General features: G+C 45.2%; 1 protein-coding gene across 3 annotated transcripts; it reads right to left on the reverse strand.

The window, feature by feature from the left end:
* Positions 1-2,501: 2,501 nt before the first annotated feature.
* Positions 2,502-24,086, reverse strand: STK36 (serine/threonine kinase 36). Of its 3 annotated transcripts, none has more exons than XM_066611628.1 (27): positions 24,011-24,086; positions 22,305-22,422; positions 21,636-21,776; positions 21,006-21,083; positions 20,450-20,580; positions 20,119-20,368; positions 19,431-19,524; positions 19,141-19,310; positions 18,865-19,037; positions 18,661-18,775; positions 18,422-18,565; positions 17,678-17,857; positions 16,899-16,993; positions 16,469-16,574; positions 13,536-13,677; positions 11,928-12,052; positions 11,320-11,424; positions 11,063-11,158; positions 10,638-10,732; positions 10,189-10,252; positions 9,631-9,741; positions 9,426-9,500; positions 8,316-8,487; positions 7,778-7,925; positions 6,891-7,050; positions 5,802-6,545; positions 2,502-4,505 (listed from the first exon to the last, which is right to left on the reverse strand). In XM_066611628.1, exons 2-27 carry the CDS (start codon positions 22,386-22,388, stop codon positions 4,359-4,361), a joined length of 3,945 nt encoding a protein of 1,314 aa, XP_066467725.1. In that variant the 5' UTR covers positions 22,389-22,422; positions 24,011-24,086; the 3' UTR covers positions 2,502-4,358. The 3 variants fall into 3 exon arrangements, with proteins under 3 accessions (XP_066467725.1, XP_066467724.1, XP_066467726.1); XM_066611627.1 differs by having other exon boundaries at positions 16,899-16,996; XM_066611629.1 differs by lacking the exons at positions 20,119-20,368; positions 21,006-21,083; positions 21,636-21,776; positions 22,305-22,422; positions 24,011-24,086 and having other exon boundaries at positions 16,899-16,996; positions 20,450-20,532.
* Positions 24,087-24,115: the final 29 nt, after the last annotated feature.

Consider the following 24,115-nt stretch of genomic DNA (forward strand, 5'->3'; position numbering starts at 1 on the left):
AGCAATTACTGCTGCAGTATCTGGCATAACCTTGAACGGACCACAGCCAGCAGTAGTATAATGCAGGTTCTCAGAAAAAATGCCCATTCTTGGACCCAGCTCTCACAAGCAACACATGAACTAGCAAACCTGTATCTCAATTATGGCTCTTCAGACTGTATGCAGGGGGCTCACATTCTAAACCTGCACAGCTGGAAGGGGGTTCTGTTTCTATAGGCAGAGAACATTTTATGTATGGAGGAATACTGAATAGCAAGTGATCATTCACTGGAACAGTGGAGACAGGTTTACTACTTCATAAAGCACTAGGCTTTAGTTGTCCTGACAACATTCTTCTCCCACCCTGTGCTAATGTTTTTTCCAGCCTGTGTGTGTGTGTGTGGCTGCTGACACTTCAGCATCAGAGGTTTGCCAAAGCTACTGGCTAGAACAATCTAAAATCACTGCTTTAACATTTGTCTCTTACATGTTACTTTTTAGCCTGTGTGATGCTACCATTTTAGCTGAAGCTACTGTGTAGACTGACTAGGAAATTTGCTGGTACATGGGGTGAGAGAGACTGGTTAAAGAGAATAAGGGGAGCCTGCCCTGCCTACTCTAATCTACACCCTCCTTCTAATGGAGATCCAGCTGAGGTCAGGTCATTGCTAAGGCATGAGGATATACATGTCCAAGAACATCCAGAAAGAGAGAGGTTGCAAAATTAGCATATGTTAGGATAGGAGAGCTGATCAAGGAATAAAAGGCCCGGGGGGGGGGGGAGCACATAGCAGCATCATTTGGAAGAGGGCACAGTGTATAGGTGTTTATACCCTTGGCAGCCCATTTCCATAAATTGTACCCCACAAGGCATTCTAACACAGACCTGCCTTTCTCCACCATTATTCAGTTCTTTTTCAAGTACCCCTAAATGTCTTGGCAAGTACCCTGGGGGTACACATATCCCAGGTTGGAAACCACTGATCTAAACCAATGGCTTGATTTCAAAGGAGAATGCAGATAAAGAGGGCATTACAGAAATGTGGTGGAGTGGAGAAAACTAATAGGTTGTGGTTATTCCAGAATACAAACACTCTAGGGAGAGAGCATGGGGGTGCCCTAACTCTGTATGGCAAAGAGGGTACAGAATCCAAAAACTAAATTTAGGAGGATCAGATAGCTAGGAGAAAGACAGCCAATGGAGAAAGTGTTGTAGTAATGGGTGACTTCAATTACCCTCATGGAGCCTAGGTAAATTCCTGATCAGGTCATTGCAAAGAGATACTATTTTGAGATACAAAATGACTCAAAATAGTATTTCTTTGCGATGACCTGACCAAGAATTTACCCTAGAACAGTTGGCCACTTGAACTGACCAGAAGGGGTGGTGACCCTAGACTTGATCCTAAGTATGAGAACAGTGACCATGCTGCTACAATGCCTACAGTAATGGTATTTGATACCATTACTACAATCCAAAAACAACCTAATTGCAGGCCCAACCTGGCAAGTACAGTTCAGTTTAAGTAATGGAGGGAGATGGGGGGGGGGAGAGGGAGAAGGGCTGCCAGTATATGAGTATTCCTCCCTTGACCCCTCAGATGGTGAGAGCCAGAAGACGGTGCATAATGAGCATTCTGCCTCTTCCTGAGGACAACCACAGCTGTATACCTCAATTCCTTATAGCATTTTATAACTGGCTCAGCCCACCCTCCTTCCCCCCCCCCCCCAATATCTTAAATCAGGCTGTACTTACCATGTTGGGCCTGCAATCTGTAGTTATTGTAAGAGTACAAATACCATTATCATGCTGTAAGTTAGTGCAATTTTGTATATGCTTTCAAGTTCTGCTCTCCCTATATTTTGCTCATGTAGACAATACTGACAATTCACTGTCTACCACTCTGGCTATTCCCCCTTGTCAGAGAAGTGCTCTGAGCTGGATATGGTGGTTCAACTGGCTTAAGTATCATGTAGTTTGACAAACAGCCCCCCCCCCTTCCCTCCAGGAACAGACAGTGGATAGGGATGGCAATAATAGCAGTGGGAGTCTCCAAGCCAGACTGGTAATAGCCTGAACTGAGAAAAGACCCAATGGGAGGAGAACACTCTTAAGTAGTAGAAACATTACTTTGCGCAGGACCAAATGCTTTTTGACAGAGGAATACAGTCCAACAGGCCAAGCTTTCGAGGCACTACAGGTGATAATATGGATTTCCTTTCCTGACATGGCATTCTGTCTCCCTCATGCCTTTGAACTCGGTTCTTGTAAAACAGAGGAGCAACAGTTGGTGCTCTTTTATAAGTGTGTTACTAAAAGCCCAGTGAAATAGGCACATGGTTTCTCCTTAATTTCTCTTACATGGTTTACAACTGTTCAGTTTAAGAATTTCCACTGTCTCTAAATGCTTTCTCAAAGATGAACTGCCTCTAAGCCTTTATCTCCCTTTGACCATATTAACAATATTTTCTATTGTATATATATTACTATTTTTTTTTGGAAGAGCAGTAATGGGCAGAGGAGAGAAGAAGGCATATGGCATATGTCCTCAAGTAGCTAAGTTTGGTTGTACAGCTCAGAAACCTTGGTCAACACCCTGTCTTGTTCTGATAGATCCTCAAAGCAGATTAAGAATATTTGTATACTGCTTTTCAACAAAAAAGTTCACAAAGTGGTTTACAGAGAAAATTAAATGACCAAATGGTTGCCTGTCCCAGAAGGGCCCACAATCTAAAAAGATGCAGAAGGAACACCACCAGACAGCCACTAGAAAAGACACTGTGCTGAGGTAAACAGGGAAAGTTACTTTCCCCCTGCTAAATACAAGAGGAGCATCACGTAACAAAGAGCCTCTTTGCCTAGTAGATGAAATAGCCACATCTGGCTGCCCTTGATTCTACAGGACCTCTCCCTCATACTCATTCCTGTGCACAGGGAAGATACATTATTCTTTTTGTCTTGTGAGTTCTAGGCCACAGAGCCCAATCACTTACATTTAGTTCCCTTGCACCCTTTTCTTGCTGCATACGAGACTTGCTTGCTTCTGTTCATAAGCAAGCAAGCAGGTCTCATACATAGTAATGCTGATGCACGGCCTACTTATGAGCACGGATGCTATTCTACCAAGAAACACTGATATGTGTGAATGTGCATTAATTGTCTTGAAATTTGTTCAAGTACAATATACAAACTACTGGACTTTCAAAACAGTGCTAAGCTTGTAGAAATGGTTAACTAGAGGTTAATTCAACTCCTACATACTAAAGTAGCTCTCTTTTTATTTCAAAGAGCAAAACGGTCACATTAGTGATGGAGGGGGAAGTGTCAGAAATCTTGGTAATCTCTGTATTAGGCATTATGTCTTTCTTTCCCTATAGTACTGTAGGGAATGTACTGTATATACATTCAGTACTGTATGCTTCTGTCCTTCCTATCTATACAAAAGTATATCAAGTACTTTCATCCCAGCCTTCAACTACTGACACAGAAACAAAACATACCACATTTCCAATTGTGTAAACCACTCAAAGCATGTAGATTATGTGCAAAACTTGCATGCAGTTTTCTGACTAGAGAACAGGACATTAGCCCAGAAGAAGAGATTCCTCAGACAGCTTCCTTCTACAACGCTTAAATAAGCAGTCCTGTTTCTGAGAAGAGATGGAGTTTTAATACAAAATGCCTTATGTAGATTCCTAGCAATTCCCTGATAAATAACAAGCTGAAATCTTGGTGTACAGAAGAAGAGTGCATTGTGATCAGCCCTGAAGGGGGTTGGTCTACCCATAGGCCAAGACTAAAAATGCAAACTAATTTCTGACCTGCAAAAGGCACCCTGCAAAACCTTAAAGGACTATCTTATTTTGGCTGTCAATACGACTGTCCTTTCTTCTCTCCTGCTGCTGAGCACAGATGACTATTAAAACAAGTTTCTGGAGAACCAGCTGAATGAAAAACAGTGTTTCCAATGCACTTGATGCAGCATGTGCTAGGATAAGATTTCCTATACATGAATGAGGTGGTACAGTCCCCCTTAGGTAAGAGTACAGCATGCGGTTTGTTTTTCCCCCTGACTCATTTGCAATAGGAAAGAGGCACAGGGTGGTATTCACACATGATTTGGTAGAGCAGAAGGCAGGCTGGACTGTGCCCTTACTAAACAAAGCACATTTCAATTCAGATGCCAGAAAACAGTCTATAGGAGATATCCAGAGCGCTGTAATATCTTCTTCCAACTTCAGTTAGATAGGCAAGAGTCCTGACATTGAGATACACTGAAGGCCAGTCTGAGAAAGTACCTCCAGTAGCCTTTTCCATTCCATGATCCTGCGCAACTCCACTCTTGAGAGGGAAGAAAAGGAACACCCATTTCCAACTCTCAAGCACTGTGTGCAGGCTGTAGAAAGTGGATCAATTTCTTGCAATGCCTTGTTGATGAGGGCTGAGGGCTGTTATAGGCAGTAGCCTGAGATTCACTAAAGGAAAGGGCTTCTAGCTTCTCACTTGCTCTGAGTGATACCAGCACCTGGAAAGGAGAGCATGTCAGTTACATAGTGGCCCTGTGTTATACACACACAGTGTTCTTAAGGTGTGATGAATTGGGGGGTGGGGGCAAACTAAGTCAACAAGGCCAAAACTGGGAAAGAAGCTAAATACTTTTGGTAAAGTTCTATAGTATCTTGGTTGCTTGGTAAAGAGAACACTGACAAAACTCTCAAAGAACAGGCATAGTTTTTAAAAGAGAAGTTTTAAAAGAGAAACTGTTTTTAAAGTTTTTAAAAGAGAAACTGTTGGATGCCCTAACACAGCATTTCTCAAACTGAACCACTGGATGGGGCATGAGCCAATTTCAGGTGGGTCACCTAGCTCAGCCACCATTGAAAATACAGAGGTAAAAATACAGGATACAGAGCTGCTGGGCAGGGTGGGATCCTGATGGGAGACAGGCATGGAGCTTTACCCTGAACAGGTGGGAAGATGGTACGCTGGAAAGGGCTGTAAGGATGGGAAAAGGATCCATCTATATCCTGCTTTTACTTCAGAGCTGGCATGTTTGAATTCCAAGCTATGCAAAATAAAAGAACGAGTGCGCTGTGTAATGGGACCTTTGGCTAATCATGGCTTAGATTTGAAGCCTAAATTGATGGTGTCACTTCCAGCCATGACATCACTTATGGCAGGTCCCAACAGACTGTCATTCAAAAGAGTAGGTCCCAGTGCTAAAACATTTGAGAACCACTGCCCTAACACAAGCTAAGGGACCAAGTCTACACAAAGTTTTCTTTTTCATGAAAGTGACATCTGCTCTGCTGCACTTCCAGCTGCAGGGTGGTATGGAATCCAATAATGTCTAACAGTTCAAGAAAGGATGGAACAGAAGCAGTCACAGCAATGCTTGCTAGTTAGGACAGTAAACAGAGTCTGTTATACTCTGGATGTCCTTATGGGCTTTTTCAGTGGAATGTTAGTCAAGACAACACAATGGCACTCCTCCAAACTTCCCTTTCTTCTGTGGCATCTGATACTAGCAACTGAAATGGCAGAAGAGTTTTCAAGCTTTTTCCTAAGAATTTAACCCATTATACTTTCTTTTTGGTCCTAGCCCATAAGCTCATTCCAATTCTTGACAACCAAGCAAAGCTAATTTAACCCTCGGCTTCACTATCCCCATTGCAAACAACCTGACAAGCCTTTGACTGCTGGTGTTGAACCCTATTAATTAAAGCACAGCAATGTTTCCTGACATCAAAATGGCCCCAGCTGGCTGAGAGGCCATAGTGCTCCCCTGTCCCCAGCTGCCAAGCTGATTGAGTGCCAATACCTGGTGGATCTTGGGCTGTTGGCTAATGGCTCGGAGAGCAATGAGTGCAGCCTCTTGCACAGCTGGCTGAGAGTCATGGCAAGCCACATCCAACAGAAGATCAGGTGCTCTGTTCTGGATCAGCAAATCCTCCAGCTCCACTGATTGTCGGCCCAGGTTACCCAGTGCTGAAGCTGCATTGCAACGAGTCTTGGCCTGTGGATCACTGAGGAGCCGAACAACCCAAGGAACTGCTTTACTAAGCGCCTGCATAAGAGGGCCAGCCTGATAGGCTGCATTGCCAACAGCAAAGCTGGCTGAACGGCGCACCAGTTCATCCTCATCTGAAAGTCGATCAAACAGACATTCTAGCAGCCCGGCCTGGCCCCACAGCACTTGAGAAAACCCATGTCCATGGCGTAGCAGATTGCCCACCAGACTGCAGGCCCTGGCACGGAGGGGGTGTTCTTGGTGGCAGAGCAGGTGGCTCAGGGGGTGATAGGCTGAGTCTGAGCCACACAGAAGCCTCTGCAGGAAAGGCAAGTGAGTTGGGCCCGCCCGGGCCACGTGGGTGAGCAGAGAGAGCAGGTCTGCAGTAAGGGTGACCTGATCTGATGATAAAACAGATGACAAGAAGGCAATGGCATCCTCTGAGGCAGCTACCCTCACCACCTGCTCAATGACTTTCTCATCACACAGCACCAAACGACATAGGAGACTCAATGGCAACTCTGTCTCAGAGAAGGGAAGATGGCAAATGCAGACCTAAAGTGGGAAGAAAGCATACAAATGAATGCAACTGTGGAAAGCAGAACAACTCTTTAAAGGGGATGCCTAAGTAAAGGCCCTTATGATTGCATGACAGCATTACACTTTCCAACCTCACAGCCATCTCTGCTCTGGTTCAAGGACATTGTTTCTATGAAAATTTTTTTTAAGAGGATCTTTTCCCAAACACAACCACCATGAAGATGAAGGAAAGATTATTTAAAGCACAACTGGTATGGCTAGGCAGAGGTCACATTCTGTGGGAAGAGAGGCAAGATCCTCCCCTCTGCCAGCACTTTTCGAAAACTTAAAAAGACTGTAGTGGAACCATGAAAATTTCACCTGGAGTAACCGGGCAGGGATCTCAGAGTCCCTCAGACCCATCATGATAAGGTCTAAGGTTTCAGGGTCCATCTCCAGAGCGAAAGGGAAACAGAAGACCTGACAGACTTGGAGTACAACAGCCGGCACCAGGTATGGATCACCATCCTCCCACACCTGCCTGGGGATAAAAAGAAAAGTAGCAATGAATCAGATGTCAACATCCAGGGTGAGCATACTTGGAACAGAACTATATTTGGGTTACAGCAGTAAATTCCAGACACCTAAAGAAGTCCACTCCCTGTTAAATGGTGGCTGCATGGTGACTGTCCTCCCTGGCCTTCAGCCATTAAACACCAACTGGAAGGAATCTCTGAGCCAAGCCCCTACATACATTTTACATAAAAGAAACAAAAATGCTCAAATGAAATCACACCAGATTTGTAAATCCACACATAGGCTTAAATAGGTATGACCACTTATTCCAATTGTTCTAATTTGATATTTCCAAAATGAGAAACCAAATATACCGAGTGTCTGGACTGGGGGGAAGAAGGCAAGGAAAAAATTGTACATAAGAAGATAGGAATATTGAATACATGCAACATTACTCCCACGAACGAGCATAGTAAGACAGACAAATTTGAGAGGGCATGTCCTCTCCTACTTCTGGTGGCAACTTTCTTGTCGAAAATGGCAACCATAGAAATAAGATGAGTGAAACCATGGCTGAGAGTGAGGGAAACCATGGGGCTGTGCTAGATAACATAAGAGTATCACATTTCTATTCCCTTTCTTTCTCAAATCCTCCTTCCTCCCTTCCCACCTCAAATTTGGGTCTTTAGCACCTCATTGCTATGCTCATTTTGTTCTTTCTATAGGTTAACTCTGGATTATCTATAACTCACCTCTGTGTCAAATATTCCAGGAAGTCAGGGTCAAGCAGCTTGTTCAGGGTTGCCATTATTATCCCATTGGGCTGTGCTAGTTGCAAAAGACACTGGTGAGGTTCTCGGGTAAAGATGAGTAGGGCCAGGCTGAGGAACAGCAATGTACCTACAGGGCATGAGGTGAGAGTAAATAATCCTGATCTATTCATTCAACGCTCCCTGTCCTCCCTAATCTAAAAGTGACTGTGATACCCAAGTCTAGCAGCATGATGATGGGCTTCCCTATAACTTTTGGAAGACTGGAACCTCCTAGAGTCCATCTTCTAACTCTAATGATGTATGTATGTATGTATGTATGTATGACTCATACATGAGTCATCATGTATGACTCATACATGATGTATGAGTCATACATGTATGTATGTATGACTCTAATGATGTATGTCAGACTCATCTTCTGACTCTAATGAGGTGATGTAAAGAGGGGCCTGGGAGGCCAGGTGGTGAACATTAACTTGGGTAATTTAGGAATCTTGTATTAAAATCAACTTAGTACCTTGTGATGAGATGAGGTTCCATTCTGGTTCTGGTGCATGCTGGCCAACTCTTGGGGTGTCGCCTTCCATCACAGGCTCCTCACCGGTCAAATGGAGCACCATGGCAAAGCGATGCCATGCAATGCTCCAAAGTTCTGACCTAGCAAACTCCCTGACTACTGCTGCATCACTCTAAGAGAAGAAGAGGGATAGACCTCAAATCACTGCAGCTAGTGATTTAACTTAGCATGAACATCTCTGCTCCTTAGATGCTCCCTTTGCTACTGGACAAGAGTCTATATTTTACTTATATATTTTTAAAGATTTCTATCCCACCTCACTCCTGAAAGACTTTTTCACCTCACTCTTTCACCATCTGCAATTAAAATGAAAGAATTCATGCTTGTACTTTGTGGGACTGCTGCACACAGTTTAGTACTTTTAGCAGAAGGACCTAATAAGCCCAAGGAAGACCAGGAACTAAGCTGCCTTTCCTGTTGTACTATGGAATTTAACAATCTTCATAGTTGCAAGTTATACTACAAACTGCAACATATCACTTCTAGTATGAAAAAAAGTCTGCAGAATCCCAAGACTCTTTGCATGCTCTTTTTTTTTAAAAAAAAAGAACAGCTCCAACTTCTAATTCATATGGCTCCTTAGAAAAAAATGATCTGAAAACAAGATGATTATATACAATCTGGTTGAATGTCTTCAGGCACCACATTTCATTGTCACAGTCCCACTATAATGTGCAAAAAAGTTGACAAGCCCTGGAATAAAGTCTGGGAGTGACCCATATTTGCATGATCACGGCTGCAGGCTTGAGGGACCTGTAAGTCTTCTTCTAGATCCCACACTGTTGCTCCAAGCTCTCTCCTATGATGTAACTGCCTCACCAGTTACATCAAGACTTTCCAAGCAAGTCTATTAAGCAGGAAGGGCACAGCCTGTGTAAGTGCCCTCTCTCTATTGGCTCAAACTGTGGTGCTAGGTACGAAGCAGCTCCTTTCTTGCCCTGTCCCACCGTACCAGGGAAGCAAAGACATTTTCAAAATGTCCCGATACTTGCTGTCTTTCCAGAACACAAAGCAGCTGCTTAGCGGAACATGGATGAAGAAAGCTCATACCTGGCTTAACAGTTGAAACAGCAAGAGCAGGAGCCCATCATAGAAGCCAGCTCCCATGGGAGGTGGCAGGCAGAGCTGCAAGATACAACACAAGAATTATACCTGGGTCAGAGCAGACTGTTGGAACTCAGAGGCAGGCACTATACATGATGCAGCCAGAAGACTCTGTGTCCCAAATTGTCCTTCTGTTGTGCTGGTCACTTACCTCTGCAGGTCCCGCAAGTGCAGTAGCTACAGCTGCCAAGGTTTCCTCTCGCCCAAGTTGCACAGCAGCCCCATACTGGCTAAGGTGGGTCAGTAGCAATCCTGCAGCACTCTGCATGGAAAGGGGGACCTCAGCCACTTCTTAAACCAACAACACTGTTCCTACATCTCTGGGAGTGGGAATAGCTAGAACATCCTCTTCCTCCAGCAGATGCAAATGTGGAGATTAGACTCCACATGGGAATCCCTGGACTGTTTTCTCCCTCACAGGGTTCCAATTGTGATATCCCTGGCTAGACATGGGAACAGCCAGGCAATGGGTAGGAACTGTTAGGGCTGCCTCCATTTCACAGCCCACTGAATTCTACCTGTGAGACCTTCAAGGGAGTGTGGGAAAAGTACACACTGACTTTTCCTTGCAAATAACACTGGTCACCTACTATAACATGTCCGCATACATAAAGTGCCTCTTATTGGTCAGACAATGGCCAGGGCGCCTAGGGAAATGGTATAAAAAATTATAAATTCTCCCCCAGAGCTCATTATTGAGATGACTCACAAAAATGGAGGTAGTTGCTGCATGACTGAAGAGCTCCATGGTCTCTTTCACTATGATGTCAAGCCTAAAACACCACAAGAAACAACAGCATAAGAGGGTTATGACAACTAAGCAAAGCCCTCACCTTCTTGGGAGAGTCAATACTCACTCAGAGGAATGTGCTCCCTAACAGGACCCTGCTTTAAACCCAGTAGCTCAGCAGCCCTTGGCAACATGCTAGAACATTAAGATCTCAACCAGGCACATATGCCCCAAAGAGACTCCATTACCACGAAGGTAGGATGATCTTGATTTTCTGTCATGTGCCTCCAGAGGAAGATGAACCATTGTCCTTGTGGGGGTCATTCCCTTTCCACCAATCAGTGCTAACAAGTGAAGTCTCTAGTTCTCCTTCCATTTTCAAGTGGATCACAGCAAACATGTAAAAGTGTTGACACAACAACACTTACCGTGATGGGAGGATCTGTAGCTGGAGGAGCAGCAGGGAGAGGAGTCTCAGGGAGGCTTCAGTTGCCTGTTCTTGGGCCATTTCAGCCAGTAGGACCTTTCAAAGAGACAAGACTCAGCACACACATGGCCCCACAAGCCACCTACTCATTCTGTATCCAACCCAAATGGAAGTTCCTCCCACAGTGCTTCACTTCAAGGCCATGGATATCTCAGTGCCTCTTCTCTACCACCCACACCCTTTGGACTTTCCTTCTTCTCCTGTATGGTCTCTCCTGTTCTCCCATCTTCTTCTCCTCAGTATCATTTCTTACTCCCTGCCCAGGAACTCTCCAGCCTTCTCTAGCATTCTTAGGGCTGAGACCTCATATATGTCCATGCCCAGACAGTTCTTTTTGCATGAACCAAAAAATAAACATTTGCCCACCTTGCCCTGCAGGTGACAGATCAGGGAACTCAGTACTTCTTCTGTTGCTAAGCTATGGCACAGAGTCTGACTGACATGGCAGCAGGCATAGAGAACCTGGATATTGGAAGACAGAACAAGTTGGGGTTACCAAAAAGCATCATCTCGCCCTTCCAGGTTGAGGCACATTGCTTTAAGGCACACTGCAGGAAAGGATAAGGTGACCTGGGCATCTCTGACCCTTACAGAAACAAAAGGAACACAGGAAGAAGTGTTACCTTTAGCACATTCAGAGAAGAGGCAGGGCATTTAAGTCCCAAGAGGAGGTTTGGCCGCAGCTGGTTACCTTCCTCAGTAAGCTGCTCAGCAATTTGCTGGGAGATCTGAAAGGAAACCCCCAAGAGAATCTTTCAGTCCAGGACTCTGCAGATCCTGTCATATTGTTGTAGCTGTCTAGAAGTGAGGAGAAGGAGAGAGAAGAGAGCTCTCCTCCTAGATCTTTATCTTGAGATGCTCTGTTGGATGAAGAGATGTTCAGGTGTATTCCAATCAAACACTTTGACAACCTTTTCAGCTTCCTGTCACATAAAAAGCAACTGGATTTACAGTGAGGAGCCTTTAATTCCTCTCTGGACACCAAGGGGCTCACATATGGTATATGTCAAGGACATAATTCAGTGGGGAAAGGAACTGCAAACTAACTACTGGCCACCTGCAGGGTAACAAACATCAGGCAATAATCTTGGCAATTCACCTTGACCCTCTGTGTTACGGAGAGTGGAAATCAGCACAATCAGTGCTAACATCATTACAGTGTCCCCCATGGGGCGGGGAAAGAGTTGAGCTGTAGGCTGTTCAGAAGTATAAAGACAAAGAAAACACCCACCTGTTTTTTGGCCTTATGACAAGTGGTGTGTCCTCCTGGAATGCCACAGGATGCAGCCAGGGCACCAATAAAGGCAGCTGCCACTGATTGACAGTTCTGTACCAACTTGGCTTCCTTTGGCAACACTGTTACAGGAGGAAAAACCAGGGTAGAAACCAATAGGTTTATATACATCAGACTGCCAAATGACACAGAAAAGAACGCTAATGGGTGATATACACCTTGGCATGAGAAACACTAAGAGTTAGCAGCACCATAACTCTCTATGCAGTGGCACCAATGTGGCACCTGCTGCATCCCACATGTTCCTACTCAGGAACATGTTCCCTTGCCTTGGGTTAAGCCCCTGAAGGCCGAATGGGCGATACAGCTGGTGCATGTCTGCATGGGCCTGTGAAGGCAAAAGTATTGCCCCCAATACTTCATGGAGGTTGGCTGCACTTTTGCCCGTGCTCAAAGATTATGCTTATGCATGATCCAGGACTCAGCTTCAAAATAGGGCCAAGGTGAACCTTGGCTCATCAAGCCCTGCTTTAAAATACAAGAGAACATGACTGGAGGCAGGAGGGCATCAGGATGGAACATGTTCCAACCTTCCAAAATAGTAAAAAAGTGGGGACTGGTTCCAATACTCAAGAACTTGATGAAGGCATCAAAAACTGATGCACATACGTTATAGCTGCCTGGCAGGATGAGAATATGAGGGAAATTGTAGCATGGTGCAAATCATATGCAGATAAGGCAAGGGTGAACTGGGCTATGTGAAGCCCAGGGGATCAAACTCTGCCACGGGCAAAGGAATGCACACTCATCACTAGCATTCAGGGCATAATGAATTGAATTCAAATACAACATTAAGGAATGTTGTCAGGGAAAGGTTAAGGGTAAAGCAGAGACATCATGATGGAGGTGGTGAGAACTGAAATTAAAGGGCATTAGCAGAACTAGATCATCAGGGATTAAGGTGGGAGGGTTAGCGAGGTGAATGAAGAGCCAATTTTCATGGATGCTTTTGCAAACCACCTACTACTCCAGGAGTGTGCCACCTTTTGGTGAGTTTTTCTACGAGGGTTCAAAAGGATGCAAAATGTTAATGTTTCTGATTCTGTCGGCGCAGTGGTGCGGTGAAGAGGGAACTTGTCCCCACTGCCAAAGCAATCAAGTGTGCACTCTTTTTTCTCACTGCACTGCAATAAAATTGTGACAGGGCAGCACTGTAAAACAGGAACCTGGGGTCAACATGATGTCTTGCCAAGCTGCACTGTGGCAGTTTCACAGCACTGCAGTGTGGCAAGACAGGGAGTATTGGCCTGGTTGTCTTGACAAAGAAAACATATTCATGCCCCACTGCTCTTCCCACATTATGAAGGCAATTGTAGCTTCATTTGCCCTCAGTGATACTACCATGCAGCAAAGCCTGACTGGTTTTGTGAAGTGACGTTGTCATATTCACTATGTGATTGTCCCTCACTATGCAATCCCAGCTAATTGGCAGTAAATATAAGAGAGGCAGCAAACAATCATGAACACAACTGGAAAAATGGTATACTTGGGGGAGATACAGGACACATTTCACACCATCCTGAAAAATGCAGCAGTATTTGCTACCTTCTTGAGTCGGCTGCTCACTGCTAGTACCATGGCAGAATGCATCCAACAGGGGACGATGGTCCTGAAGTAGGCTAGTGTAGAAGGGGATGGAGACAGAGGGGCAGGTGCCATCCATGCTCTCACACAAGTGGACGAAGCACTGCAAGAGTAAAAGATAAGTGCTAATCTTTACAATGTAGATGGAGCAGTACTAGGAGAGAGAAAAGAAAACACTGCCCAGATACCCATGTACATAAGCTGTGCTGCTAAGGTCAGTATAACTGTAATGGGCTCTCAGCAAATGCACATCTGAAAGGAGAGCTCAACATACGAGCTCTCCTTAACATATGCTGTTAACATATGTTAAGGAGACATATGTCTCTGTTAACATATGCTGAAATGCTACGCTAGACTCTGATAACCACCTTTTGAGAAGGGTGATGGAAAATTAAGAACACACAGAAAGGAACTATAAGGAACACTGCAGGGCTAGAAAACCAACCTTGCAGTGAGACTGAAGGGCCTCAAGTCCTTTCCCAATTCCCTTATTTTTCTAGATGCTCCACTGCCTCAGTAGATTTTTTAAAAACATACACTCAGTTCTCATTATCTGCTAGGATTAGGTTCCTGGAAAACCTAGCGGATACCAAATTAGCAGATCACTGAGCCAATGGGACAAATGGGGTTAGGTTCCAGAGGACTCTCTTCACCATACATATGAACTTTATGAACCTGAATCTTAACCTGAAGTCTAGAGAGCTGGGTGATAGTGAGGGCTCATTAACATCTTCAACATCTGATGCTTCCTCCTCTGTGCTGGATATCCCTCAATGTGCTGATAGTTGCAGCAATGATGGTTTCTCTATGCTGGCTATCCCTCAACTCATGGAAGGTAGCTGGCCCAGCAACAAGGCCTCAGAGTTCCACCTTCTGCTTGTGAGAGGGCCACTGTCTCTTCTCCTCCTCCTCCCACAATCTCTCTCACCCTCGCCTGCCTGCTCATAGCTGCACTGAGCCCTTTCCCACCACAACTACACTGGTACAGTATTCATGGATAACAAGGGCAGAGTTGCAGATAACAAGAGGTAGGTGGCAATTGTGTTCCTCCCAGATCGGCAAATTCATGTATTAAGAGAAGCGATTAATTAGCACAAAATTCCAAAATCAGGACTAGAACATTTCCCCTACTATATCTGTTCTTTTCCAATTGTCTCTAAAGTTCTGTTTGACTTCTTGATGATATCCTAGGGAACAGAGTACAATGATTCCAAGTTTGATTTCTTTTTTTTAAAAAAAGATCACAACACAATAAATCTATGGAATTCACTGCCACAAGATATGGTAACAACTGCAGGCTCAGATGGCTTTCAAAAGAGGAGTAGGAAAATCCATACATAACAGTTCTATGAACATGTTAGCCACAACGGTTAAATACATCCTAAATGGGAACCTGCATCTTGGTGGCAGTGTGCCACCGAACACTAGCAGCAAGGGAGCAACAGCCTGAGAGGGCTACTGTCTTCATGCACCAATTGAAGACTTCCTGCAGCAAACAGAAAATGGTAGACTAGACTGACCTTCAACCTGGAGCACTATCTGGAGGCGGTTGGGATCTGGATGAGGGCTAACAAGCTGAAATTAAATCCGGATAAGATAGAGGCTCTCCTGGTTCGGAAATCCTCGATGCAGGTGCTGGAGTATCAGCCTGCACTGAATGGGGCTGCACTCCCCCTGAAGGAGCAGGTCCGCAGCGTGAGGGTCCGCCTGGACTCACAGCTGCTCCTGGATTTCCAGGTGGCGGCTGTGGCCAGGGGGGCCTTTGCTCAGCTTTGGGTGGTGCGCCAGCTGCAGCCGTACTTGGATCATGCAGACCTAGCCACAGTGATCCATGCCATGGTGACATCGAGGTTAGATTATTGTAAGGGCTTCTATGTGGGGCTGCCCTTAAATACCGCTCGGAAACTGCATTTAGTGCAGAATGTGGCAGCCCGTGTAGTTATTGGAGGTAGGTGGTTCAACTCTGTCGGGTCGCTTCTCTGGTGGATACAGTGGCTGCCCATTCATTTCTGGGCCCAAGGTGTTAGTTTTGACCTTTAAAGCCCTATACAGCCCCGTTCATTTACAAACTGCTCCCTCTCCTGAAACTTTCTGGCAAGGCCTGAAGGCATTTCTTTTTAGACAAGCCTTCTGAGTTCTTGGTCATCTGGTTCACAGGCTTGGGGCTCTTATTCACAGGCTTGCTACGGTTGCTCTTTTTACTCTTTTAATGTCCGATTGCTTTAAAGACAAAATGTTTTAAAGACGTTTTGTGAAGCGTTTTTAATTGTGTTTTTAATTGTTTATGTTTCTGTATTATTTTATTTACTGTTGTAAGCTGTCTTGGGTCCCTTTGCGGAGAAATATAAATGCAGTAAATAAATAAATAAATCTGATCCAAAGGGCTTTTCTTATCTAATTTATACCCCAGCATTGTTTCCCTAAAGAATAAAGGCCCAATCCTATCCAACTTTCCAGCTCTAGTGTAGCCATAATGCAACCCATAATGCATGTTCCCATACCTTGAGAATGCCTCAGTGATTGCCCCTCCATGACAGGATGCAACACACACCCTACTGGCACACCTGCACCAGCACTGGAAAATTGGATAGGATTGGGCCCTAAATCTACTACCATAATGAAAAACTTCAATTTAGATCAGTGGTTCCCAACCTTCAGTCAGGCATTACCCCCTTAAGTAGATGCTGTAGGAATGGCACTTCCGGGTTTTGCTGCAACTGCCATTGAATGGTGGTAAGTAAAAGAAAAAACACAAACCGTTTGGATTTGGATCAGGGCAGCATATATATCAGGGTAGCACAAAGCAAAGGTCCAGAAAGGGAGTGAGAGAGAGCACTTGAGGCAGGACATATCTGGGTAGATGAGAAAGCAGGAGGTCAAAAACAGCCTCTTACCATGAGGCTTTCCTCTTGCAGCCTGCTTTCCTGATCTGTAGGCTGAGCCAACAATGCAGGTAGCAACATTAAGAAGTGGTTGGCGGAGTTGTGGAATGCCTGAAAACTGAAGAAGCATTTGTGTTTATACAAGATATAGGAGCTTAGTCCAAAAAATGACAGTTGGCCCAATAAAGGCACCCAGGCTTTTCCAGCCTCTGAGCAGCTCAGTTTCTCTGCATTAGCAAGCAATTACTTAGTGGCAGAATTTGCTATGCCCAGTTCTCAAACTAAACAGCTGCACAAGGCATCATCGGGAAAGCAAAGCTGCTTCCAGGAGGCATCTTTGCTACATCTCTTCACTTTGTGCCTTACTTTTACTTACTCCACACTGCTGCTAAGACACTAATACCATTCCCCCCATGTCCTATATATCCCATCACTACCTTACCTGTGCTTCATTCCACACTGATCTCTATTGAAATCACTGGCAAAGTAGGCTGACATCACAGCAATTAGGTCTATTAGCAGCGTGATGTACCAGGGCTGCTGTGAAACAGATAAAGAAGTGTGTTATTTTGGGCTGGATTCCAACTGACTGGCAACCCAGAAAAAGAACCAATTATCAAGAAGAACTGATCTCTGGTGGGAGTCATCTGTCTTCAGAAGACGAGGGAAGAGAAAACTAACCCAATTCAGAATAAAGTGGGTTGAATTCTGTGTCCAATTTAGAGACTGTACAGGTGGACAGTATCTGTTACAACCATTATAGGCAGCTGTTCTGCAAGACTCCATGCCTGCAGCACAAAATGACAAAAAAAGTCTTCCAAATAATCTTACTCTTAATTTTAAACAAACATTTCTAGGTGTTGTGGTTGGACACATACATTTTAAAATGTGCAGGCAGCATCTATGGTAAACACAGCAGGCCATGAAGGCTTCCAGTAATCAAATTCCTCATCCGTGCTCATCACCCATCTCTCTTCCTGTTTCTAGCTCTCCATAACTTCAGGTCTTGCTGAAATATTCTTCAAATGATGCTGTCAAAATTTCGTGAATTAAGGGAATCAGTTTCTTCTTCTGAGTAGACAACCTGAGGTACACTAAACTGGGATTATAATTCCACAAGGTGTACTAGCTCCATCCATACAAAGACCTGCCAACTACCTAGCTGGATGCTTTGGTTTTTTGGAATGCGAGCTAACCTCCTCAGGAGTTCCTTTTCCTTACCTGCTTAACATTGAAGCTCTCCAGGATACTCCTCACTAGCTGCACCAGGAAGCGTGGCAGTTCTATGTCACTGCAAAAGGTATATAGTAGCTCTGAGTCACACTGGGTACTGAGCAAATTGCCAATGACACGGAGGACAGGACGAAGATGAGATGCTCCCTCAAGCATTCCCTCCAGAACCTGGGAAAGGAGAAGGAATCAATATTTAACTCTTATAGATGTGGCAGAGGTAGTAACATTCCCCATGCACCATAATCTAAACTAAAGTACTGAAGAAGCATCAGACAACCCATTGAGTCCATGTCATCCCTAAATTCATCCTGTATACATTACTTCTGCATTCGGTTCTCCCAACTACACATCTCAGAGCCCAAGCCTATGGTTATCTACTAATAAGAAAATCTCATTGTTCTCCATGGAGCTTACTCTCAGGAAAGTGTGCACAGGATTGCTGCCTCAGTCATGTCCCAGCTCCCCTTCCAGGTTCACCATGCCCAGTAACTTTACAAGCATCCTTTGGATTCTCAAGTGTTGTCCTCATCCCTTAAGCCTGTGGCTCATCGTATTCTTAGAGATACCATCTTAACAGCCCAGAGCTGCCACAGGGGACTGACAGCTGAAGGATATTTTCACAAGTTCTTTTCCTCTTCTCCTTGCAAGATCTCTCACTCAACTGGACTACAGCAAAACAAACACAGTCTGAGTTCCCACTCCCAGCTCTTCTTTCTAGGCACTGCCATTCACCTGCTGACCAGAAGCCGTGAGTCGGTTATGGATGCGCTGCACAAGGGCAGGGTCGCGCAGCAGACTCAGCAGCACAGTCAGCTGCATGTGTGCAGGATCTGTAGCATCCATCAGGTGCTGCCACTCCTCATCACTATCCAACTCCTAAGGAGCAAGAGTAAGTCAATAAAGGCCATGGTCATCAAGAGGCCAGGAAGGCACATCCTGCTACTAGGCAGAGGATTGTGGTATCTAATCACCTCAGTCTCCAGATCTACAGTATCGATGCTGCGTCTACCTTGTCGCTCTGCTCTGCCACTTTCTGGTCTCTCCTCAGGGAACTCCTTCTCATAATCCTGTGTGATTCGGTTCTCCCTATTCACAAAGAAGAGGAATGACTGACTGAAACCAGGCTACAGAGCAGCAAGCAAATCCCATCCTCTGCTCTAAGCCCTTCTCCTTACCGAGGCGTGGGCGAAGGCTCATTCTGCTCCCACTCTGTCTCCTTTTCTTCCATGGCAGAGTGCTTCTGATCTCTAGTGCTGGGAGCTGTCTGACCAAGTTGGGTTTTGTATGAGTGGCACTGATCATCTTTGGTGACTTCTCCTTTAGGTGGACCTTTTGGTTTCTCCATGTCCTGTAAGAAGTCAAGAAGCAGGTGACCAAGTAGAACTGTAATGGACTGAGCCCCAGTATGCTACAAGGGACCCTTGTCAGGAACAACATTCCCTGCCTCTCACCTTTCGCCGAGCCTCCTGAGCCATCTTCTGCCGAGCCTTCCTCAAGATCTTTGCAAGACCACTGTGAGGGGCCAGAGAGTGCGCCTGCTGCTCTTTCAGTGCCTGCAGTTCAGGAGGCAGCTTGCTGGTGAAAGGATTGGCAATACCCTGCTCTGCTGTGTCGTCAATCACTGCAAGAAAAGGTCTGGATGAGTGATTGGCTTTCCTAAGACTGAGGTCCATAAGGCAAGGTAGATGGAAAAAAACAGACTGGGGAAAAAATGGATGGAAGTGGGAGAGCCAGTACTCACCAGTGACCCGCCCAGCAATGAAAGGGTGATAGAGCAACTCTGGCCAGGACAGGCGCTGGTGAGGGTCCTTCATTAACAGGCCTTGCAAGAAACTCTGCACAATAATGACAGATAGTCACATGCACATCCATACACTGCCTCGCCCATAGTGTTAAATGCTAGCTTAACCAGAAGAATTTCAGAGCCAATGCAACTTCCTGGTTGCTTTTGGAAAGACATTTTGAATCCAGTCATAGAGAAAGCTGCTTAAAATTAAAATTGATTAAAATTGAATGCTAGAAATACCTTCTATTTTTGTTTTATTTATCTCTATGTTCTGTTTCAGTACTGCAGGAAAAAAAATATTGAAACCATGAATGCAGACTATGTTGTAAAAAAACATGGTGCTTCCATTGATATTCAGTGAAATGTTTATGTATCACAGCATATTCATTAGCAAGTACACTTTCCTCCCAGTCTTAACTCTGAAGGAAGCAAGTTGGGACTAGGAATGGAGAGAATGTGATAGAGTGGATGATGTAGATGACTAGGTTTAGACACAGAGATGGAAGATTATAAATCTATGCTAACCTAATATGCTTCCTGCATGGCCCTAGGCAACCTACTACACAGAACCATTGAGTGGGTAAAATGAGAATAAGGACACACATATCAATCACTAGATAGAATGGAAACAATATACAGTTACCTTGAAGTTGGGGCTCATGTTGTTAGGCCACTTGATTGGATCCTTGATGATCAGACTAACCAGCTGGAAGATACTATTGGTGTAGAAGGGTGGTGTCCCCACATACAGTTCATATAGAATGCATCCCACTGACCAGAGGTCAGCTGTGTGATCATAAGGCTTCTCCTCCACTAGCTCAGGGGACATGTACAGTGGAGTACCTTTGATGGATGTCAGCACCATGGTGTGGATACTCATTGCACGAGCAAACCTTCCCCAGAAAGAAGAAACACAAATCTTTCAACATCAGTTCCTGGGACTGGTAGAGAAAGGGAGATGTTAAGGCACTTACCCAAAGTCACAGAGTTTAATCACACCCCCTTTCCCCAGCAGGATGTTCTGGGGTTTCATATCACGGTGCAGGATTCGGTGGGAGTGCAAGTAATAGAGGGCAGAGATCAGCTGAGAGGCAATGTCTTGCACCTGAGACAGAAACAAGAAACATATTACCCAGTCAAGGCCAGTTCTGCTGTGGGTAGGTCCTTCAGCTCAAAGCACAAACCCTCTGTTCTTTTTATTATTTTTTGGATCCTTCTCAATTCTGGATCACAGCTCCTCTCCCAAGCAACAGGTAAATGCAGATCTCTACTGACATAATCCCATTTATGTCTAATCTTCTAATCAGAAAGCTGATCTCCAGCAGCACTGTAACATGTTTTTAGAATGCGCACATCAAGGCAGCAGATTCACATGCAACAAGCTTATGCAACATACACAAGTGCAGATTTTCTGCCTTAACAGAATCCAACCTTCCCAAATCCTAAAGTCTTATTACTCTCCCCTTCCTATAGCCATTCCTTTGCTTGTTCAAGTATATACTTGTATCTTATCTCTCAGATCACAGCTACCTGCTCCTCAGGCAAATTTCCATCATCCTCAAGGATCTGAAAGAGTTCCCCTTCAGCATAATCAGTAACTACCACCACCTGGAGGAGAAAAACCAATCCATTAGACCTTCCTCAGCATCTGTGCTGTTCAAGATAAACAGAAAACTACGGGCAAGAGGCACAGAGGCTGCAGCAGCTGTGACCACATCTGGATTATTTGCTAAAAATCTTAGGCTGCAATCCTATCCACACTTACTTGAGAGTAAGCCCCACTGACTATAATGGGACTTACTTCCAAGTATATTGTACATGCATAGGATTGAGCCTAAGAATCTTAGGGAGGGCTCAAGACTCTGAGAGGTAGATGAGGAAGCTCTTCAGACGCTCCTTGGAGAATGCCCTATTCTCCTGATAAATCTCAGAAGCTTAACTGCTCATGAGCCAGTAGATGTGGCGTGGAAATCCAGCCATCCACAGACAAGGTGCGGTTACTTAAAAAGGTGTTATCAAACTCTTAGTCCACTCAACCACTTACTTGGTTGAGTAAGATACGGCAACTTTCAGGCCACTGCACCCTTAGGGACTTTTCACATGATCAATGGTACACACTTGTTCCCCCACTTTAAAACTGTCTCCTAGCAAGCCTCTCACCTCTTTGTCAGTCTCAAAACTATCAAGCATCTGGACAATGTTGGGATGATGAAGCCCCCTCATGATCTCAATTTCTCGCTGCAAATTCTTCAACTCTTTCTGTGATCGGCCCACTTTAGGTATAAATTTCAAGGCCACCACCTATTAAATAAACAAACAACATGGAAAGATGCCACGGGCCTGTTTACAGTCCTGAAAAACCATCAACACAGGCCTATAAAATTGAGGGTCAGAAAAGTTTTTCCCAAACTTTATGGTGGTTTGATATGAATTTGGGGTGCCAATTCCAAAAATGGCATCTGTTTTGCCCTATCATGTCTAGTTTTAGAGATATAGAATAGCCTCTTTAGTGAATCGTTCAAGCAGCTTCCTCATGAGGAAGTCTACACCATGGTTTCCTCATGAGGAAGCTGCTTGAACCATTCACTAAAGAGGCTATGCCGCGTCTCCAAAACTAGGTGTGATAGGGCAAAACAGATGCCATTTTTGGAATTGGCACCCCAAATATACCCAGGAATTGGTGTAACGTTTAAGGAAGCAAAATGTGTGTTGGCCTGTGTAATAGGACTATTTGCACCACAGGATACACTTCTTATTAGGTATCTTCCAAAACACTTCTCCCCACGCTAACTTTCCTACTTGTTAAGATTCATACTCTTCTACTCTCACCTGTGCATTGTATTTACGGCGTCCCTTGTACACCCTTCCAAAGGAACCTTCACCAATCATCTCTAAAACATGGTATCTCTCCATGATGGGAGTGTGGGGAAGAGGAGGGTCTTGTAGCCTGAAAATGCAGAGACAAAGTTGTTGTGAGTTGAACCCTCCCTGTGCCATTTTTTTGCTGACATTTATACATGCCACACCTCCAATAATGCCTTCTCTAACACAGACCTCTCCCTATCCAGGGCTAGATTCTAGCCACACACATTTAGTTCTCAGACTGCTCTATTCCCAGGGCGTTCCAACTCATGCCCTGGAAAGTGATTCATAGTCTAGAATCCTCCTATGAGAGATCTTGCTCCACCGTTAGATTAATTCCCTTTGTTGAGCAAGAGCTGCATAAATCCTTCCTGACCCTGAGTTTTGGGGATCTTTCAACATAGCAATTTATCCCTTTGCCTTTGGATAAATCTTGTAGAAGTTAGGGGAAACAGTACTATTAAAACTCGGAGCAAATTCAGGACTCCAAACATTGTGAAAAGTCAGTGACTTCCCTGCCACAATAAATGTGGCCCACAAAAGCTCAGGCTGCAATCCTATCCATACTAACCTGGGAGTAAGCTCCATTGACTATAATGGAACTTACTTCTAAGTAGGAAGCATAGGATTGGGCTCCACAATCGCAATCAGGCTGCATTTGCTGGGAAACAAGCCTCCTTCAGTCAATGGGTACTGAGTGCTAAGTGTACGCTAGGACTGGCGTATTTAAGCAGGAATAATGAGTCTTGTGTTAGTCCCAAATAAGAACATAAGAAGAACCCAGCTGGATCAGGCCACAGGCCCATCTAGTCCACCTTCCTGTATCTCACAGTAGCCTGACCAGATGCCTCAAGGAGCACACAAGACAACAAGAGAACTGCATCCTGGTGACCTCCCTTGCATCTGGCATTCAGAGACAGCCTTCTGAAACCAGGAGGTTGTACACACCCATCATGGCTTATAACCTACGATTGCCTTTTCCTCCACAAATTTGTCCAATTCCCTTTTAAAGGCACCTAGGCCAGGTTCCATCACCACATCCTGTGGCAAGGAGTTCCACAGACTAAACAACAGCTCTCTGTAGACACCGAGGCTGAGCTAGGAAGTGGCTATGAATGTAGAGAGAGTCTCAGGAATCAGCAGTGGATGTAAGAACGTAAGAAGAGCCCCACTAGATCAGGCCAAAGGCCCATCCAGTCCAGCTTCCCACAGTAGCCCATCAGAGGCCTCAGGGAGCACCAAGGCCACAAGAGACCTACATCCTGCTGCCCTCTGCTGCACCTGGCACCCTTCGGCAGCCTCCTTCGAATACCAGGAGGTGGCACATGCGCACAAAGGCCTGACACCTACAATGCGCTTTCCTCCAGAAAGCTGTCCAGTCCCCCTTTAAAGGCACCCAGGCCAGACACCATCACCACATCCTGTGGCAAGGAGTTCCGCAGGCTAATCACACACTAGATAAAGAAATACTGTGACCTGCAGAAACTTGTCCAACCTCCCTTTTTAAAGGCACCGAAGTCAGATGCCATCACCACATCATGTGGCAGGGAGTTTCACAGATCAACCGCAGCCCCAAAGGCTGCTGCTTCTCGTGCTTAAGGAGCCCCCAGCAGGACAAAGCTCCCCTGTCCCCCACGGCCCCCCCTCCAGGGCTCCCTCCCAGCGCCACCCACCCCAGGAGCGCGAAAGACTCGCCGCGTTCAGCGCTAGTGGAAGGGGCTCGAATCCCGCTCGGGCGAAGCGCACTCAATGAGGGGGAGGGGAGGGGAGGGGGAGGG

Source organism: Tiliqua scincoides, chromosome 1, assembly GCF_035046505.1.
Source record: "Tiliqua scincoides isolate rTilSci1 chromosome 1, rTilSci1.hap2, whole genome shotgun sequence".
In the NCBI taxonomy this organism is placed as follows: Eukaryota; Metazoa; Chordata; class Lepidosauria; order Squamata; family Scincidae; genus Tiliqua; species Tiliqua scincoides.

Bases quoted from the DNA above. Each gene is read 5' to 3' on its own strand.
- STK36 (XM_066611627.1), bottom strand. From the start codon at position 22,388: ATGGAGAGATACCATGTTTTAGAGATGATTGGTGAAGGTTCCTTTGGA. The intron at 21,084-21,635 runs GTGAGAGGCTTG...TTTCTCCTCCAG, and splicing joins GTTTTGAGACTGACAAAGAG to GTGGTGGTAGTTACTGATTA. The intron at 19,311-19,430 runs GTGAGTACTGGC...CTTTTCTTGCAG, and splicing joins CATTGCTGGGCGGGTCACTG to TGATTGACGACACAGCAGAG.